At 32.6% G+C, this 14508-nt stretch overlaps 2 protein-coding genes and 1 long non-coding RNA gene across 3 annotated transcripts in view; 1 reads left to right on the forward strand and 2 right to left on the reverse strand.

The window, feature by feature from the left end:
- The window catches only part of LOC144576157 (clathrin adaptor complexes medium subunit family protein), a 74422-nt gene extending 67480 nt beyond the window's left edge, over positions 1–6942 (reverse strand). The window contains exon 1 of the mRNA XM_078326442.1: positions 6932–6942. The gene's annotated coding sequence lies outside the window, so the exon portion shown is untranslated. The remainder of the gene's footprint in view (positions 1–6931) is intronic.
- Positions 6943–8223: 1281 nt separating this feature from the next.
- On the forward strand, positions 8224–12609 carry LOC144576160 (protein trichome birefringence-like 10). The gene is made up of 4 exons (XM_078326444.1): positions 8224–8874; positions 10048–10437; positions 11543–11701; positions 11998–12609. Exons 1-4 carry the CDS (start codon positions 8495–8497, stop codon positions 12374–12376), a joined length of 1308 nt encoding a protein of 435 aa, XP_078182570.1. The 5' UTR covers positions 8224–8494; the 3' UTR covers positions 12377–12609.
- LOC144576161 (uncharacterized) lies at positions 10792–11138 on the reverse strand. Its single transcript, XR_013518609.1, has 2 exons — positions 11015–11138; positions 10792–10950 (listed from the first exon to the last, which is right to left on the reverse strand). It is a non-coding gene; the product is annotated as an uncharacterized LOC144576161 (long non-coding RNA).
- Positions 12610–14508: the final 1899 nt, after the last annotated feature.

Raw genomic sequence — 14508 nt, forward strand, 5'->3', positions numbered from 1 at the left:
ACATCCAAGTAAATAAACTAACACAAGTTCATGCTACAACCTAAGCCCTTAGAGAGGAAATCAGTCTCTCATGGGTGCAAAAACAATAACATCCATGATAGAAAACAAATAATCCATACAAGTAAAATCAAGAAAATAACAAGAGAAATAGAATACACCAATTCCCAAGTTATGCCTCAGTTCTTCCTTGCAAGCTCCTCGAGATCCGCTAAATCCTTCAATCCTTCGCGCCTTTGATTTACTTTAGAGATGAGATGGATGGAGAAGATGATTAGGGTTTGATGGTGGTAAAGGTGGCTTCCCCCAAAGGGGAGATGATCCTTCCTCCTGCTGTCTCCCCTTCATTTATAGCTATTTTATGACTTAGGGAAGAAGCAACCAACTATGGAAGGTGAATCAATCAAGATCTCATGAGATATGACACTAGATATCAGCTAATGGCTTACTAAAAGGGTTCCTGCGACTTGGACATTACAAATTCTGATTTATAACCTTCATATAATTGTAGATCTCGTTGTTCTCTTTCCAGCAAGTTTTTCTTTGCCTAAAACGGAGTACGTATGACCATGATATGGCCAAAATACGAATAGATATCGCAAGCTGGAATTTCCAGATTTGGACTATGCGGCCAGGGGTGGCCGCACGGATTTCCGTGCTGTGAGCCGTGCGGGCTGGCTGGGCCGCACAGAGCCTCTGACTAGGCTGTGAACTGAACTTCAAATGGGCATAACTCCTTATCCATAGCTCCGTTTTCAGCGTTCAACCACTTTTCGGAAAGCTTGCGAGAAGATCTTTAATTCCCTGTAATTTAAATTGACTTTTGGCAGTAACTTGATTCTTTTTTATCGAGGTTTCTTCCAAAGTGGATACGGTCGCACCAAGTGCCCCAGAGACCGTTCCAAAGTTTGCAAATGCTCCAAAACTACAAATAAAATGAGCAAATGGCAGTAACTTGGTCCTTGATGTATGTCTAAGCTAAATTATGCTAAATTAACCTAAATGCATGGAAATTGGTCAAGTTATCGATACAAAATCCTAGGTAAAAGTATACCTAATTTACGCGCATCAGATATTAATGCTTTAGGAAAAAAAAATGAATTGTGGAGTTTTTGCGATCTTCACAAAAAGTTATTTTTTCACATTTAATTTTCAGTGGTCCCTCTGCGGATACTGTAGCGCGGATACTGTTATCAGCTCCAAAAAAAACGTCATTCTTTTGGTTTATCGAATGCAAACAAATTGAATGAATAAAATCTATCATAACCAAATTAACAAACCGTTTAGATTAAACGATTCAGTATTTAAAAAACTTATGATTATAAAAATTGTAAAATTAATAAACAAATTGCTTATGTGGGGATATTTGATTTTCAATTTTAAACATCGAGCTGGCTTGTCCAATAAAACAAGTTTAATTAATCAAATAACAAGAAACAATTAAACAATCACAATCTGCGATAGTGATCGGGACAATCAATTAACCAAATAACTAAGTATCTTGTTGGGATGCCAATAATTGATGCGATCCGATTCGATTGGATAATGACATAATTTTTTATTTATTTCTATAATCAAATTGAAGATAAATGAACGTGTCCAATTCTCAACTAAAGTAAAACGAAGGGTTCTAATAACCTCGTGTCTTTTATACTTTATCATATCTCATATTGTATATTTTTGTTTTTAAAGTTCAAATTGTCGATTCAAATCGTTCAAGGTGATTTCCATACTAAAATATGCTTGGGGATGAAATTTTATAATTTTTGCAACTTTTTACTATTTTTTAAGATATGTACAAAATCGCAGTATCTGGACCGTTAAAAAACAATGATTTTCTGCCTATCTAAAAAAATCATAATTTTTTTTTCAAAAATTATAAAATTTCATCTCCATGCATATTTTAGTATGAAAATCATGTTGAATAGTTCGGATTGACATATTGGACTTTGAAAATAAAAATACAAAATATGAAGTATGATGAGGTATGACATGCACAAGCTATTAGAACCCTCCTTTTTTTTCCAAATAGTAAAATTCATGATATTTAAAGTAACTTTTCTTTAAAATGTTGTTAGGTTGGGTTGACCCGTGACCCGATATCAGATATGATCGGATCACTGGTCTAACCGTTTTTTTTAAATAATAAAATAACTGTATTGTTAGGTTTAATCGGTCTGAAAAGTAATAAAATAATAATAATAATAATAATAATAATAATAATACGAAACTATTTAAAATTTGGTCATTCCTAATCTCATACAATTTAAAATTTTAATAACAAACTTAAACTATTCATTTGACTAAAAATTCTCCAACAATCAAGAATATTTCAAATTGTAACGTGTAAAGTGTGAGGTGAATTTCAGCTAATTTTTTTTTATATGGATTTATTTTAAAAAGATCAATAGATCAAAGACAATAATCAGTAGAACGTGGCTATAAGTTTGGTTCATTTCTAGTTCTGCACGGTACTTTTCAGGAACAAATTAGCATTAAACATTGGATTTTTTTTTTAAATAGAACAAACTTAAATATTTCAACGAAACAAGTAAGCTGGATTTAGTTTTTATAAAAAATAGCTTCACCGATCTGATCGGTGGAGGCATTTTACTATGCTTACTTTATATGCAATGGAGCAAATACTTTTTTACCTCCACCGATTTACAGGATCGGTGAAGCTGTTTTTGATAAAAATAAAATTCAATGTGTTTGTTTCGTTAAAATATTTAAGTTTGATTTTATTTAAAAAAAAAAATCTAAACATTGTGTTCTTGCTATATTGCTTGCATGAACTTGTGAAGTTGGTAGACATAAGAATTAGTAACCTAATTATTGATAAGATTGTGTAGAGGAGAATATCAATGGATATCAACCGCACATTGGCCACTATAATTAGTTGGAAACACGTGTCTTAAATATTTTGAATCTTAGCGCATGTTCAGATGAGAAAATAGTAATTTGGATGTTTATTGAATCTACTTTTGAGTTCAATTAGCTCTAACATCGTTCGATCTATATTAAGATATGTGCGTACAAAAATTGAAGCAAACTCGTACGGATTTTAAAAAGAATTCACACATCTTAATATGGATCGAACGGTGATTAAGCTTATCAAATCAATGTAGGTCTAATAGGCATCGTACCTACTCTAAACTCAACTCGTTTAGATGATGGTGACATTTTGAAACTTTTGACAAATTAACATTAGACTAAGTTAGCTCATTTTCAAATTCAATCGAGTCTATTTCTTTGGAGCTAAGAATTTTTTTTTTTTTCTATTATGTCACTAATATCTTCAATTCCGTCGAAAAAAAATATTGTCTGGATTGATAAATTATATCCATAATTTACATCATTTTAGTTCATTTCGCATAAAATAAAAAAGCTACAAAAATAAATGTCTCGGTCTTGTACGAAACGAACTTAAAAAAAATATAAAACATTGTAGACACACATTTGTCTCGATCTTATGATAACTTGTAGCAAAAAAAAAAAAAAAAAAAAAAAAATCCTAATTTTAAAAATCTACTAATCTTCTAACAATGATTTATTCAGCCACACTTAATTACAACTTTTGCTATTAAACCTTCATTCAATTTCTAATCATCTCTAGCCTTAGAATTTAGTTAGAATCCTAATTTGTGAGATCCATAGAGTGTTTTAATATATTTTCTTACATCTTTAATGTTCATTCTTTGACATCCCTGAAATTGTACTTGTAAAATATTTAGAACATTTGTGTGATAATTTTAGACATAGACAATTTGCTAATTAAGCTTACAAAATTAGCAATTTTATTACATTTTTATAAATAAAATTGTAATTGTCTAATTAACATTTGCATTTGCTTTTGTAATTGAGATGAACATGCTCTAATATGTTAAAATGGTGAAATCATAATAAGCCTGGAATCATTATAATATCTCAACACATTTAATAAGCAGAGTTAGACTTCTGAACTATTGGGGTGGAATACACAATGGGAGTCAATTACATAAAATTTTCGTATAGAGAATGACATTCAATTTTACGATACCATGACATTTTATTTTAAATTGTATTAAAAATTATATTTAAGTACAAAAAAAAGGGTGTCAGTTGACTCCCATTCCTTTGACCTAGGAGGTGATATTAATATTTCAAACAAACTTAATTTGTTTTAAAACAATTATAAGATGCTTAACTAAAGTAACAATTTCAACACAATTGTTCAAAATATGATTCAAACATAAAGTCATCTACTTAACAAATAATAAGGGATTAGGCCATCTCTAGCTTTAAAGGCCATGCCTACAAAGCCTCTTTCAAAATAAATAAAAATGAAGGGTCGTTCTGGAAAATCTTCGATAGCTTTCCGAACTTTACTGAAGAAAACGAAAGATGGGATTTTTTTTATGTGGAAAGAATTGGAAAAGAGGCAACCAAGTCGACGCACGCTCTCTTTAACTCATTGATTTTTTTTTTTTGTTTCTTACATGACTCATTGATGTAGATTGTAGAAGCAAGCACTAACCGTTGGAGAAGGGAAAGCATTTTCACTTCTTCAGATACCTCTTCCTCTACGTTTAAATTTTGAACAAATACCTTTCCTTCTCAACTCTTTTTCCTTCTTCATTTTTCGATTTTTTTTTTTATAAACCATAATTAAAAAAAAAAAGATTTTTATGAAACCGATATAATTACTTTTTTTTTTTTTTACAAAAATCATAAGAACTGAAATGTCATTTTGGTCTGATTTTTTTTTCGGACCAAAATGGCAATTCGGTTCGATATATTTTTATAATTGTTCAATGTATTTTTTTCTCGAAATATGTGAAAACGACTCAGACAAAATTGTCATTTTGGTCCAAAAAAAGGGGACCTAAATGGTATCTCGGTTCTTATGGTTTTTATAAAAAACAAAGCAATCAAGTTGGTTTGGTAAAATATATTTTTTTATTTACGGTTTCTAAAAAAATTGTCATTTTTCTCCCTTCATAGTATACTTTATTTCATTCGTTTTTGTTTTTCTATAGAGAATAACAACATGCCATTTTTTTATATGGAAGTACAAGGATGAGACAAAAAAGTTAAGGTTTATTTGACAAAATATTAACTTGGTAATGTTAATTACTAATAGTAAGAAAAGTAATTTGTAATTTAAAATCTGATTTTAAAATAAATATAAAAATTGAAAAATGATAGCATTTTATTTCAATTTTGTCATTTATCAGACAATTTAAATTTTACAACGGTTTATATTTAACGGTCTTTAATGTAATATCAAATAACATTACAATCGCATGAAATTTGATACAATCAATTCATCAAGACAAAAAAAAAAAAGCTGTTTATGAAGTTTTCTTTATTTTTTGGAAAAAAAAAATAGCTCGACTTAGAAATATATTATTAAAATTATCTATGTATCAATTGCCAAATGATCCCAAGCTGAAAAAGAAACAGAGATGATAATAAACACACTAAATTAATCGACGTAATATTGCTAAAAGTTAACCAAAAATCAGAAAAAAAAAAATTCTTTTGTACCCTTTTGGTTCATTTATCATCATAAATAATTAAATATACATCGTCAGCGTGTATTTGTGAGACGATCAAGGTTCTAAATAGCGTGTTATAGTGTTTTCGGACCATAAAAACTATAACGCTATCGACGCTATTTGGTCATAGTGCTATATTTTTATCCAGTTTGCTATGACGCGATAAACGCCCATATATCGAGAGGGACCCCATAATATTTGGCGCCAAATTAATTCGAATAAAATTATTTTTTTATTATTTGATTTTTGTATCTTTAAATACCAAAATAATTTCTTCTGATTTTTTTACTATATCATGGACTACGTCCACAAAAAAGTGTATAATATTATGCAGAACAAATTTTGTTATTTTTTCTGAATATTTAAATAGCACTTGGGACAAATTTTCTTTGCAGGATGACTATATAAATGTTTCATGACTGTGATACATCATTTGAAGCAATTAAAATAAGAAAAAAAAAACTCAGAGAGGAAAAGCAACATTCGACCAAACTTTTTTAGCTAGGTCTAACACATATAATAAATTACACACAACATAACAAAGTAATAACCTTGATCAATTTGCATGATCACATTTTATTTTTTATATTTTATATAGTCTATTTGGTAATACATGTTGAATCCAAATCCTTCCTTCCCTCTCCATTGTCCTAAAATTATAGTATTAGGAGAATGTTTTAGTTGGATTGAGAATATGCTATTTTTGGAGTTAGACTATTGGGCCTATTCGGCAAAGTGTAGAATAGCGAAGGAATAGAGGAATTGAGAATTGATCACTCTTATCTATTTCATTTGTGTCCGGTAAACTCAACTGTTGGAATAGTAAAAGTGAACACTCATTAAAATACAATAATAATTGGAAATGACTGTTATATCCTTATTTAGTTAGGTTAGTGCACCAGCGTCATATGTAGTACATGATTAAAATGCATATTCAATAAAATGGTGAGTGTAAATTCAACAGATAAAATTATGAAATAAAAGTTAATAATATAGTTAAAATATTCGAATCAAGTGTTGAATTAGTATTAACAATAGTAAAAAATCTATAATAAGGATTAAATTGAACATGTTCTCAGACATGTTAATTACCTTTTCAATCATTCTAACTAAATTTGTTTCCTTGAAAAATTGAACACAGCAAAGATGATGTAATTGAACATAACATCATATTATCATCCTCAAAGCAAGACTAAGCTTGTTTTTGAGTCAGCAAAAAAAGAGGCCAATACCACCGGGCACCAGCACCACCCACTAATTAATAGTATCATTGTCATGATTATAACTATTGTACACATTTAAGAAAAAATAAAAAATAAAAACTATTTTGCACCCATTTAAGACCATGTGTACCAGAAAAACTGATACAACCACCTCCATTGTACCGTATGTACAAGAAAAATTTACAAGGCCCTTTTAAACATCCCAAATTCCCCAAACTTACAATTTACAGATACCCATGTGTATGACTGCATTTTTAATTCAAATAAAATAAAACTTGTACCAGTAACCGTCATACTCTATATCTCATTTCATAATGTCAATTTAAAGATATAAAATTTACAAAAACGCCTACTTGGCCATATCTGAAAAGTGAATAAAACACATATTTGAAATATATCCAGTAGTTTATAGGTTTAACTTCATGATTCGTCGTCATTATTGAATAACTCCATCAATCGTTTAGTTATCAATTCATCCATATTGCCTACATAATAATAAAAAGAAAAATTTAGATACATATAGCCATCATAAACACTTGATTTAGATATTTATAAATCAAGGCAAATTTTCTGATTTGTTTAATATTTTACTAGTCCAATTCAATACACAAGGCAAATTTTCTTTCATGGAGTTCAATACGAGTCCTAGAATGAAGGTACTGATACAAATCTCGTTCATGAAACTCAAAAAAAAAAAAAGAATTATAGTATTATGATATGTTTGGTTGGATTGAGAATATGTTATTTTTGAAGTTAGACTATTAGGAATAGCTTATTCGGTGTTTGATTAAGTTAGAATAGTTAGAATAATGAATCAAATTTTTTTGTCTTATTAGAATAGATTATTTGTAAGGGTTTTGAGATTTGATTATTATAATAAGACAAACAATAGCTATTATTGATTTGACTATTCTAACTATTCTTATTTTGCAATCAAACGAACCCTTATACAATCCCTCGCACTAATTTTGTTTTTTATGATGGTGTCTGCCTTTATGTTTAGAAATAAAAGAACAATTATTGTGAAAGTGAGTATAACATAGCAAATTTTTGTTACAAAAATTATAATTGCTTCCATATTTAATTTGATCTTTTTTTAGAATTGGATTGGCGAGTAGATAATCGTAATCTTATGTTATAAATTTTATAAATCCAATTTGTGTTTTGTTAGATGTTTGGTACTTGGTAGTTCACACCGAAATCAGTCCAATTCCACAATTGGAACTTAATTCTACCGAATTAGAAAAGTAGCAGCGTAATTTTGGCCACCTTTAGATTCCAGATTCTCTGAGACCGGATAAAAATAATCCATCATAAAACAGTTCACTAAAACGTAGGTCCCAGGAGATAGAGATACTCCACTGAAGATACTTTACGGATACAGAGCTGAGCATTTTAAAAAGTAAGAAAACAAAGTTATTGAATGTCATTCACCAGCCTAGCCTAGGCATCATAAGTCATAACCCAACCCCACTTTAAATTCCGACATAATTCTCTCTCTCCACATCAATCCCCCACGCTCTCCACGCTCGCCTGAGGGATCACCAATCGCCTACCCACTCTCTCTCTCTCTACTCGCTTCCCTCAACAACACCTTGTCTCTCTCTAAACGAGGAAAATAGTTTTTGTGGGTTTGCGGCGCAAGAAGCCCATTTTCTCTTTATTCGCACTAAGCAAGAGTGTTTATACTATTACAATTTACAACCAACAAAATCGCTATCATCTTTCTCTCTCATGGTGCTTCCCTCGCGACGGGTTAAGCCTCTGGAACAGGTGCGTCCCATCTGGTTCTTCTTCACCGTCGCGATAATATTTTTCTTGGTTCTCTTCAGTACTCTCTACTTTGACTGGGGTTCGCTTCTATGGCGGGATGGAAAGATGCGACAGATGAGGAGCGGAGTCGAACTAAAGAAGGTTTTTGGTTTTGGAAGCGGAAACTCTAGTTTGGAGTGCGATTGGTTTGATGGAGAATGGATTTGGGACGACAAGTATCCTCTTTACGATTCCAAAAGTTGTCCCTTTCTCGATTCGGGTTTCAGGTGCTCTGAAAATGGTCGAACCGATAGTTTGTATTCACACTGGAGATGGCAGCCCAAGCACTGTGATCTTCCCAGGTCTATTTAATTTCTTTTCTTTTCCATTTATTCTCCTCCATGACCTCTTTTAAATCTTCTTTCCTTTCCCATTTATGTTTTTGCATGGGTTCAAATGAGATCCAGGTTGTTGTTGTTGGTCCTGATTTTACTTGCTAGTTTTGTAATATTTGCTTCTTTGGGGGGGTTTAGATTGGATTTAAGGAAAAAAAAAAAAAAAAAAAAAGAGAGAATGATTTGGTAAGATAAAAGGTTTGAAAGCAGTAGTACGAAAGTTATTAGTTAGATTGAATGAAAGGGAAAGAGATGTTACAACCACAAACCTTGTCATTTACCATTTTAGGATCACAAATTGTTGTATTAAATTACATTCATCAACTATTTGGAGTTCGGAAAAAATTGATTTTTTTTTTTATCAAGGTCCAAAGGGGTTCTTTAAATAATTCGGAAGGCTCAAAGACAGCACTTGTTCTTTCTTGGAATACTCAAAAACAAGTAATTTAATCATTTGTATATTTTAATTGTTTAATCTCTCGAGCTCACCTCGTAGCGCAATTTTTTCATTTTTTTTTTGTCTGTAAAATTTGATCCTTGGGAATAGAAATTGGTACTTAAATATTGGGTAAGTAGTACCATGTTAGAAAATAGTAAATTGGCTCTATTCTTTAATGCCTTGTTTGATTTTCTTTATTTACACCCATCCAACTTTTTGTTCTTTCAAGCGAATACTCTCTGTGTGGATTTCAATTTGTTATGCATTGTGCTCTTTTTTTAGGGGCAAGGCAATAATTTTTTTTATTGGCTTATGTGGTCATCTTGCTTTCGGTTTTTGGAACTCTTGTGGTTTTATATTTCGTTTCTCTTTTCCATGTATAAGTTTGTTTTATGCCTTTGTGTAAAATGCAATGTCAACCTATTCAAATTTGACACCAAAAATATCAATCCCTTTGTTTCCTAGGAGTGGAAACTCAGTGGAAGTATGTCATGTTCCTTGGAAATGTTCAACAAGTGCTTTCATTAGTTGCTATTAATCAGTGAATACATTCATTTTATTATTTATATATTTGTTTGATTTGTGGTATGCAAATGAATTGTGGATGCTGTTCTGTTGATATAAGTTACTAATCTGTTCTATTACATTGATTTGTGTATTAAATTATTCATTTTGTTGGACACTATATGATTTTTTTTCAGATTCAGTGCAAAAAAGATGCTAGAAAAGCTAAGGAACAAGAGACTAGTATTTGCTGGCGACTCAATCGGCCGTAACCAGTGGGAATCTCTTCTGTGCCTACTCTCCAGTGCTGTATCAAATAAATCCTCCATTTACGAAATTAACGGCAACCCAATAACCAAGCACATGGGATACTTGGTGTTTAAATTTAGTGAGTATAACTGTACCGTGGAGTATTACCGGGCACCATTTCTGGTTGTGCAGAGCCGGGCCCCACCTGGTGCACACAAAAAGGTTCACACCACACTCAAGCTGGATGTAATGGACTGGTTGTCTTGGCACTGGAGAGATGCTGATGTCTTAGTCTTCAATACTGGACACTGGTGGAATTATGAGAAAACTGTCAGATCGTAAGTTTCTTTCATTATAATTGTTTATTATTATTATTATTAAAAGAAACTCTTCAATACCATTATTATACCTGTCCATTTACAAAACACCAACAAGAGGAAATTATCCTAAAGATTTACAAGAGATTAGATACCCAAATTGTGCAATTCAAAACCTGCACTGTCTGGTTATACTGTTTGCCGGGGTAAGTATAACTGAAAAGAAAATATAAACAGAAGAAACAGAAAAGGAAAATGGAATTATTGATGGGTATGCAAGTGAGACCAGGTCTATGATCACGAGTGAAAATGACATAGTTGCCTTTTCTGTGTTTGCTTGTTCTTTTGAAGATGACTGTTGTTTGACTATTTTCATTTTCATGACATTGCCTTGAGCTAATGACAAAAGGGACATCAATTCGAATGGTCAGAAATTTTAGTTTCTTTAGTTGAATTGGTTTTCACAGTTGGTGTCAAGTACCTTTCTACTTGAAACATTTAGTTTGAAGCTGACAAAAGGTCGGCTTAGTAGCCCTTTCACCTGCTACTTTCAGATAAGAAGAATTGAAAAGAAGCTAACAGATGCCCCTGTTAGAACCCAAATGGCTAACTGTCACCAAGTAATAAAAATTGGCTAAACACTGTCCAGTTAGAGTTTCAGCTCATACCTAATATAGTCTCAACCTAGTATAGTTGAATGTCAATCGAACTGTAAAGCAGTGAAATCCATGTGCTAATTTGTTACTATTGAAGTATTGAAGGTCAATCAATCAGTTCCTATTTGTCAACATGATGTTCGAGCTACACTTGTGCATTTTACTGGGCAGCAAAAACATTTTAAATATCATACCATCCCTGTCAAAACCAGAATATTATTTATTATTTAATATTGCTGTTGCCAAATGTGTTCTCATTTCTGTGGTTTTAAGTGCACATCCAGAGTATATTAGTGTATAATAAAATCCCATGCAGGATAGATTGAGACTCAATTTAACTAAAGTAGGCTTTAGTACGATCCATTGTGTTATTAGCTACACAAACAAGGTTAACTCTGTCACAATTGCGTCTTTATGATACTTTGAGGTTTCGACCTGAGTTGGTTGTCACATTTGATCATTGTAAACAGAGGATGTTACTTCCAAGAAGGCAATGAGGTGAAAATGGAGATGAATGTAGACACAGCTTACCAGAAAGCAATAGGAACATTATTTAATTGGCTTAATGGTGAGGTTAACAGAACTAAGACTCAAGTCATATTTCGCACGTATGCACCTGTTCATTTCAGGTTTGTGTTTTTCTTTTTCTTCATCTGATTAGAATAATTCTTAATCTAATTGTATCATAAACTCCTTTGGCTCGTCTGTTAATTTTTTTTTGTCACCAGCACATTATAGGGCTAGATATTTGAACTGATGTTTACATAACTGATGAAACCCCCCTTTCTAACTTTTTGTTAGTGTTATAGGCCCAAAGTTCTAATCAATAACTGTTAAGTGCTAACCGAAGTCTGTTCAGCAAGGTCCAAATAAACTGCCATACCATACTTCTGTACCTGATACATGATCAAACTTTTCTCTTTAGAGGTGGTGACTGGAAAACTGGAGGCAGCTGCCACCAAGAAACCACCCCTGAACTTGGTCCATCGGCACTGTCTCTTAAACCATGGACCAACCTTTTGAATCCTATCAGTACATACTCCAAAAAATACAGCATGCCCAACCTAGATATTCTAAACATAACTGAAATGACTGCTCGAAGAAAAGACGGTCACCTGTCAGTCTTCTACCTAGGCAAGAAAGGTCCTGCACCGTTACATAGACAGGACTGTAGTCACTGGTGCTTACCTGGCGTGCCAGATGCATGGAATGAATTATTATATGCTACTTTTATGAAACATGAGATGAAATTTCACCGGAAAGTTGTTGGTATGGGGAGCAAGAGGATTAAATATGGTAGATAGTGTTATTATTTTTGTTCACAATTCTTCTTCTTGTATTTATTTTTGGGGTACTTGGAGATTATATGGGAGGACAAGCTACAAATGAGTTGCTTGGTATAGAGGGGAAGATAGAGAGAGCATTAGGTTTTACAGGTAATGTAATGTATATACCATATATATATATATATATACAGGCAAAATGCATGGTGATTTATTGCAATGCAATGGAAGTCACTTTTAGGAAAATTGCATCATTTTTTTTTTCTTGTCGTTCAAATTCGCAGTGTTGCTGGATAATTGAGACCTTTCTTGATAACCCTCTCAGGTACCTTTACACAACTTATTGAAAGCGAGCAACTTGTTTGTATCAAAGTTCAAAATAATCTGCTTGCAAGGATCTTTCGGATTAACGGCTTGGATTAATAGGATTGTACGTACTAAAAAAAAAAGTGAAATCCAACCGTATGTTTAATATAATATAATTAGGGATATGTATCTCGTTTCTTTATGTAGAGAAATATAAAACAAAAGATATCTAAACAGAAATGAAAGTCGAGATTCATAAATATCCATATTCTAAATATCTAAAAATATAGTAAAAAAATTAAAAAAAATATATAAAATTTGGTCTCCAAACATATATTAATATGGAGAACAAGATGAACGGTTCAGATCGACCGTTAGGATTTGAAAACTCGAATATAGAGCCGTAGCACGTTGCCAAATCGTAATATGCATAGTAGCATAGACTCACTCTTCTCGTTTTCTGAAACTATGTGAAGTTGTAATAAATTACTAGTTTAATAATGAATAGATCTAAAGCCAAATGAGGAAACAGAGGTTGCTTAGTTATTTATCTTCATAATTGAGAGTCTGAGACCTGAATTGCTATCCTCTGTGGAGTTTTTCCGTGCGGAGCTGTGCGGTGCTTTTAATTTGTCCGTTCGTTTCAGATCGGACGGACTGAATTAAGGGTTCACCAAATTTTGAGTTTTTTTAAAATTCACGCAAGATCTGATCTGGTCCGTCCGATTTGAAATGAACGGACCGGATTAAAAGCATCGCACAACTTCGCATGGAAAAACTCCGCAGATGATACTTTCCCCTGAGACCTGAGCGAGAGAAAGCCCTGCGTGACAGTCGGCGATGTTTGCGAAAGAAAGAGGTCAGAGGCAATGTTGCAAAATGCGGTATGCAGAAGGTATGCAGAAGGGCACCGCATACCGCATATACGGTATGCGGCCGCATATGCGGACTAATATATGCGGATTTTAAAATAAGAATTCATATATAATTTGTATCATTATATGCATAATCTCACAACAAAAATAAAAATACAAACATAAATGTGAAATAGTGAATAGCTGTAGTCAACATATCAGTTATCACAACAAACATAAATACCACAACTCACAAGTCAGTTATCAACAGCATAATACAAACATAAATTTCATAGCATACAAACAACATAATACAAACATATCAAAGAACATAAAATAACATAATACAAACATATCACAAGTCAGTTATCACAACAAAATACATAAATTTCATAGCATACAAACATAATGCGGTTCTATGCGGCCGAATATGCGGCCGCAAATGCGGAACCGCATATAAGACCGCATATGCGGCGCATAGAACCGCATTTTGCAACACTGGTCAGAGGTGAGAGCGTGGTGAGCGCGAAACACGGAAAATTTGGCTAGGCTTGATGGGTTATTCGACTCGGCTCAAAGCCTCAAACTCAGCTCTGTTCGAGAGATAAAATTTGAGTTCGTTTTAAATTATTGAGCTGTCTAGCTCGTTTGCTAATGAGTCGGCCCAGCTCATTAGAAGAAGGCCTACTTAGTATTGTTACAATTTCACACTGTATGTGTTGTAAAAATTTGAATTTAAATTTTAATGACCACATATTTATATATCTCAATCTAATTCTTTTAGTTTCATCCACGAATCGAACAGTAGGCTTTATAAAAACCTGGCACTTCACCGGTACAGTATTCTTTGCCCTGAATACGGCTGATATAGTACCACAAGCAGCAATTAATTATATACAATGGTTTATAAAGCAAGAAAAATGACAAGAAAGTGGTTATAGTCTGCCAGGCTGCCATATATAGGGTGGCAATGAGCTGGCTCGGTTTGAGTTA

Source organism: Carex rostrata, chromosome 25 (assembly GCF_964058835.1).
Source record: "Carex rostrata chromosome 25, lpCarRost1.2, whole genome shotgun sequence".
Lineage (NCBI taxonomy): Eukaryota > Viridiplantae > Streptophyta > Magnoliopsida > Poales > Cyperaceae > Carex > Carex rostrata.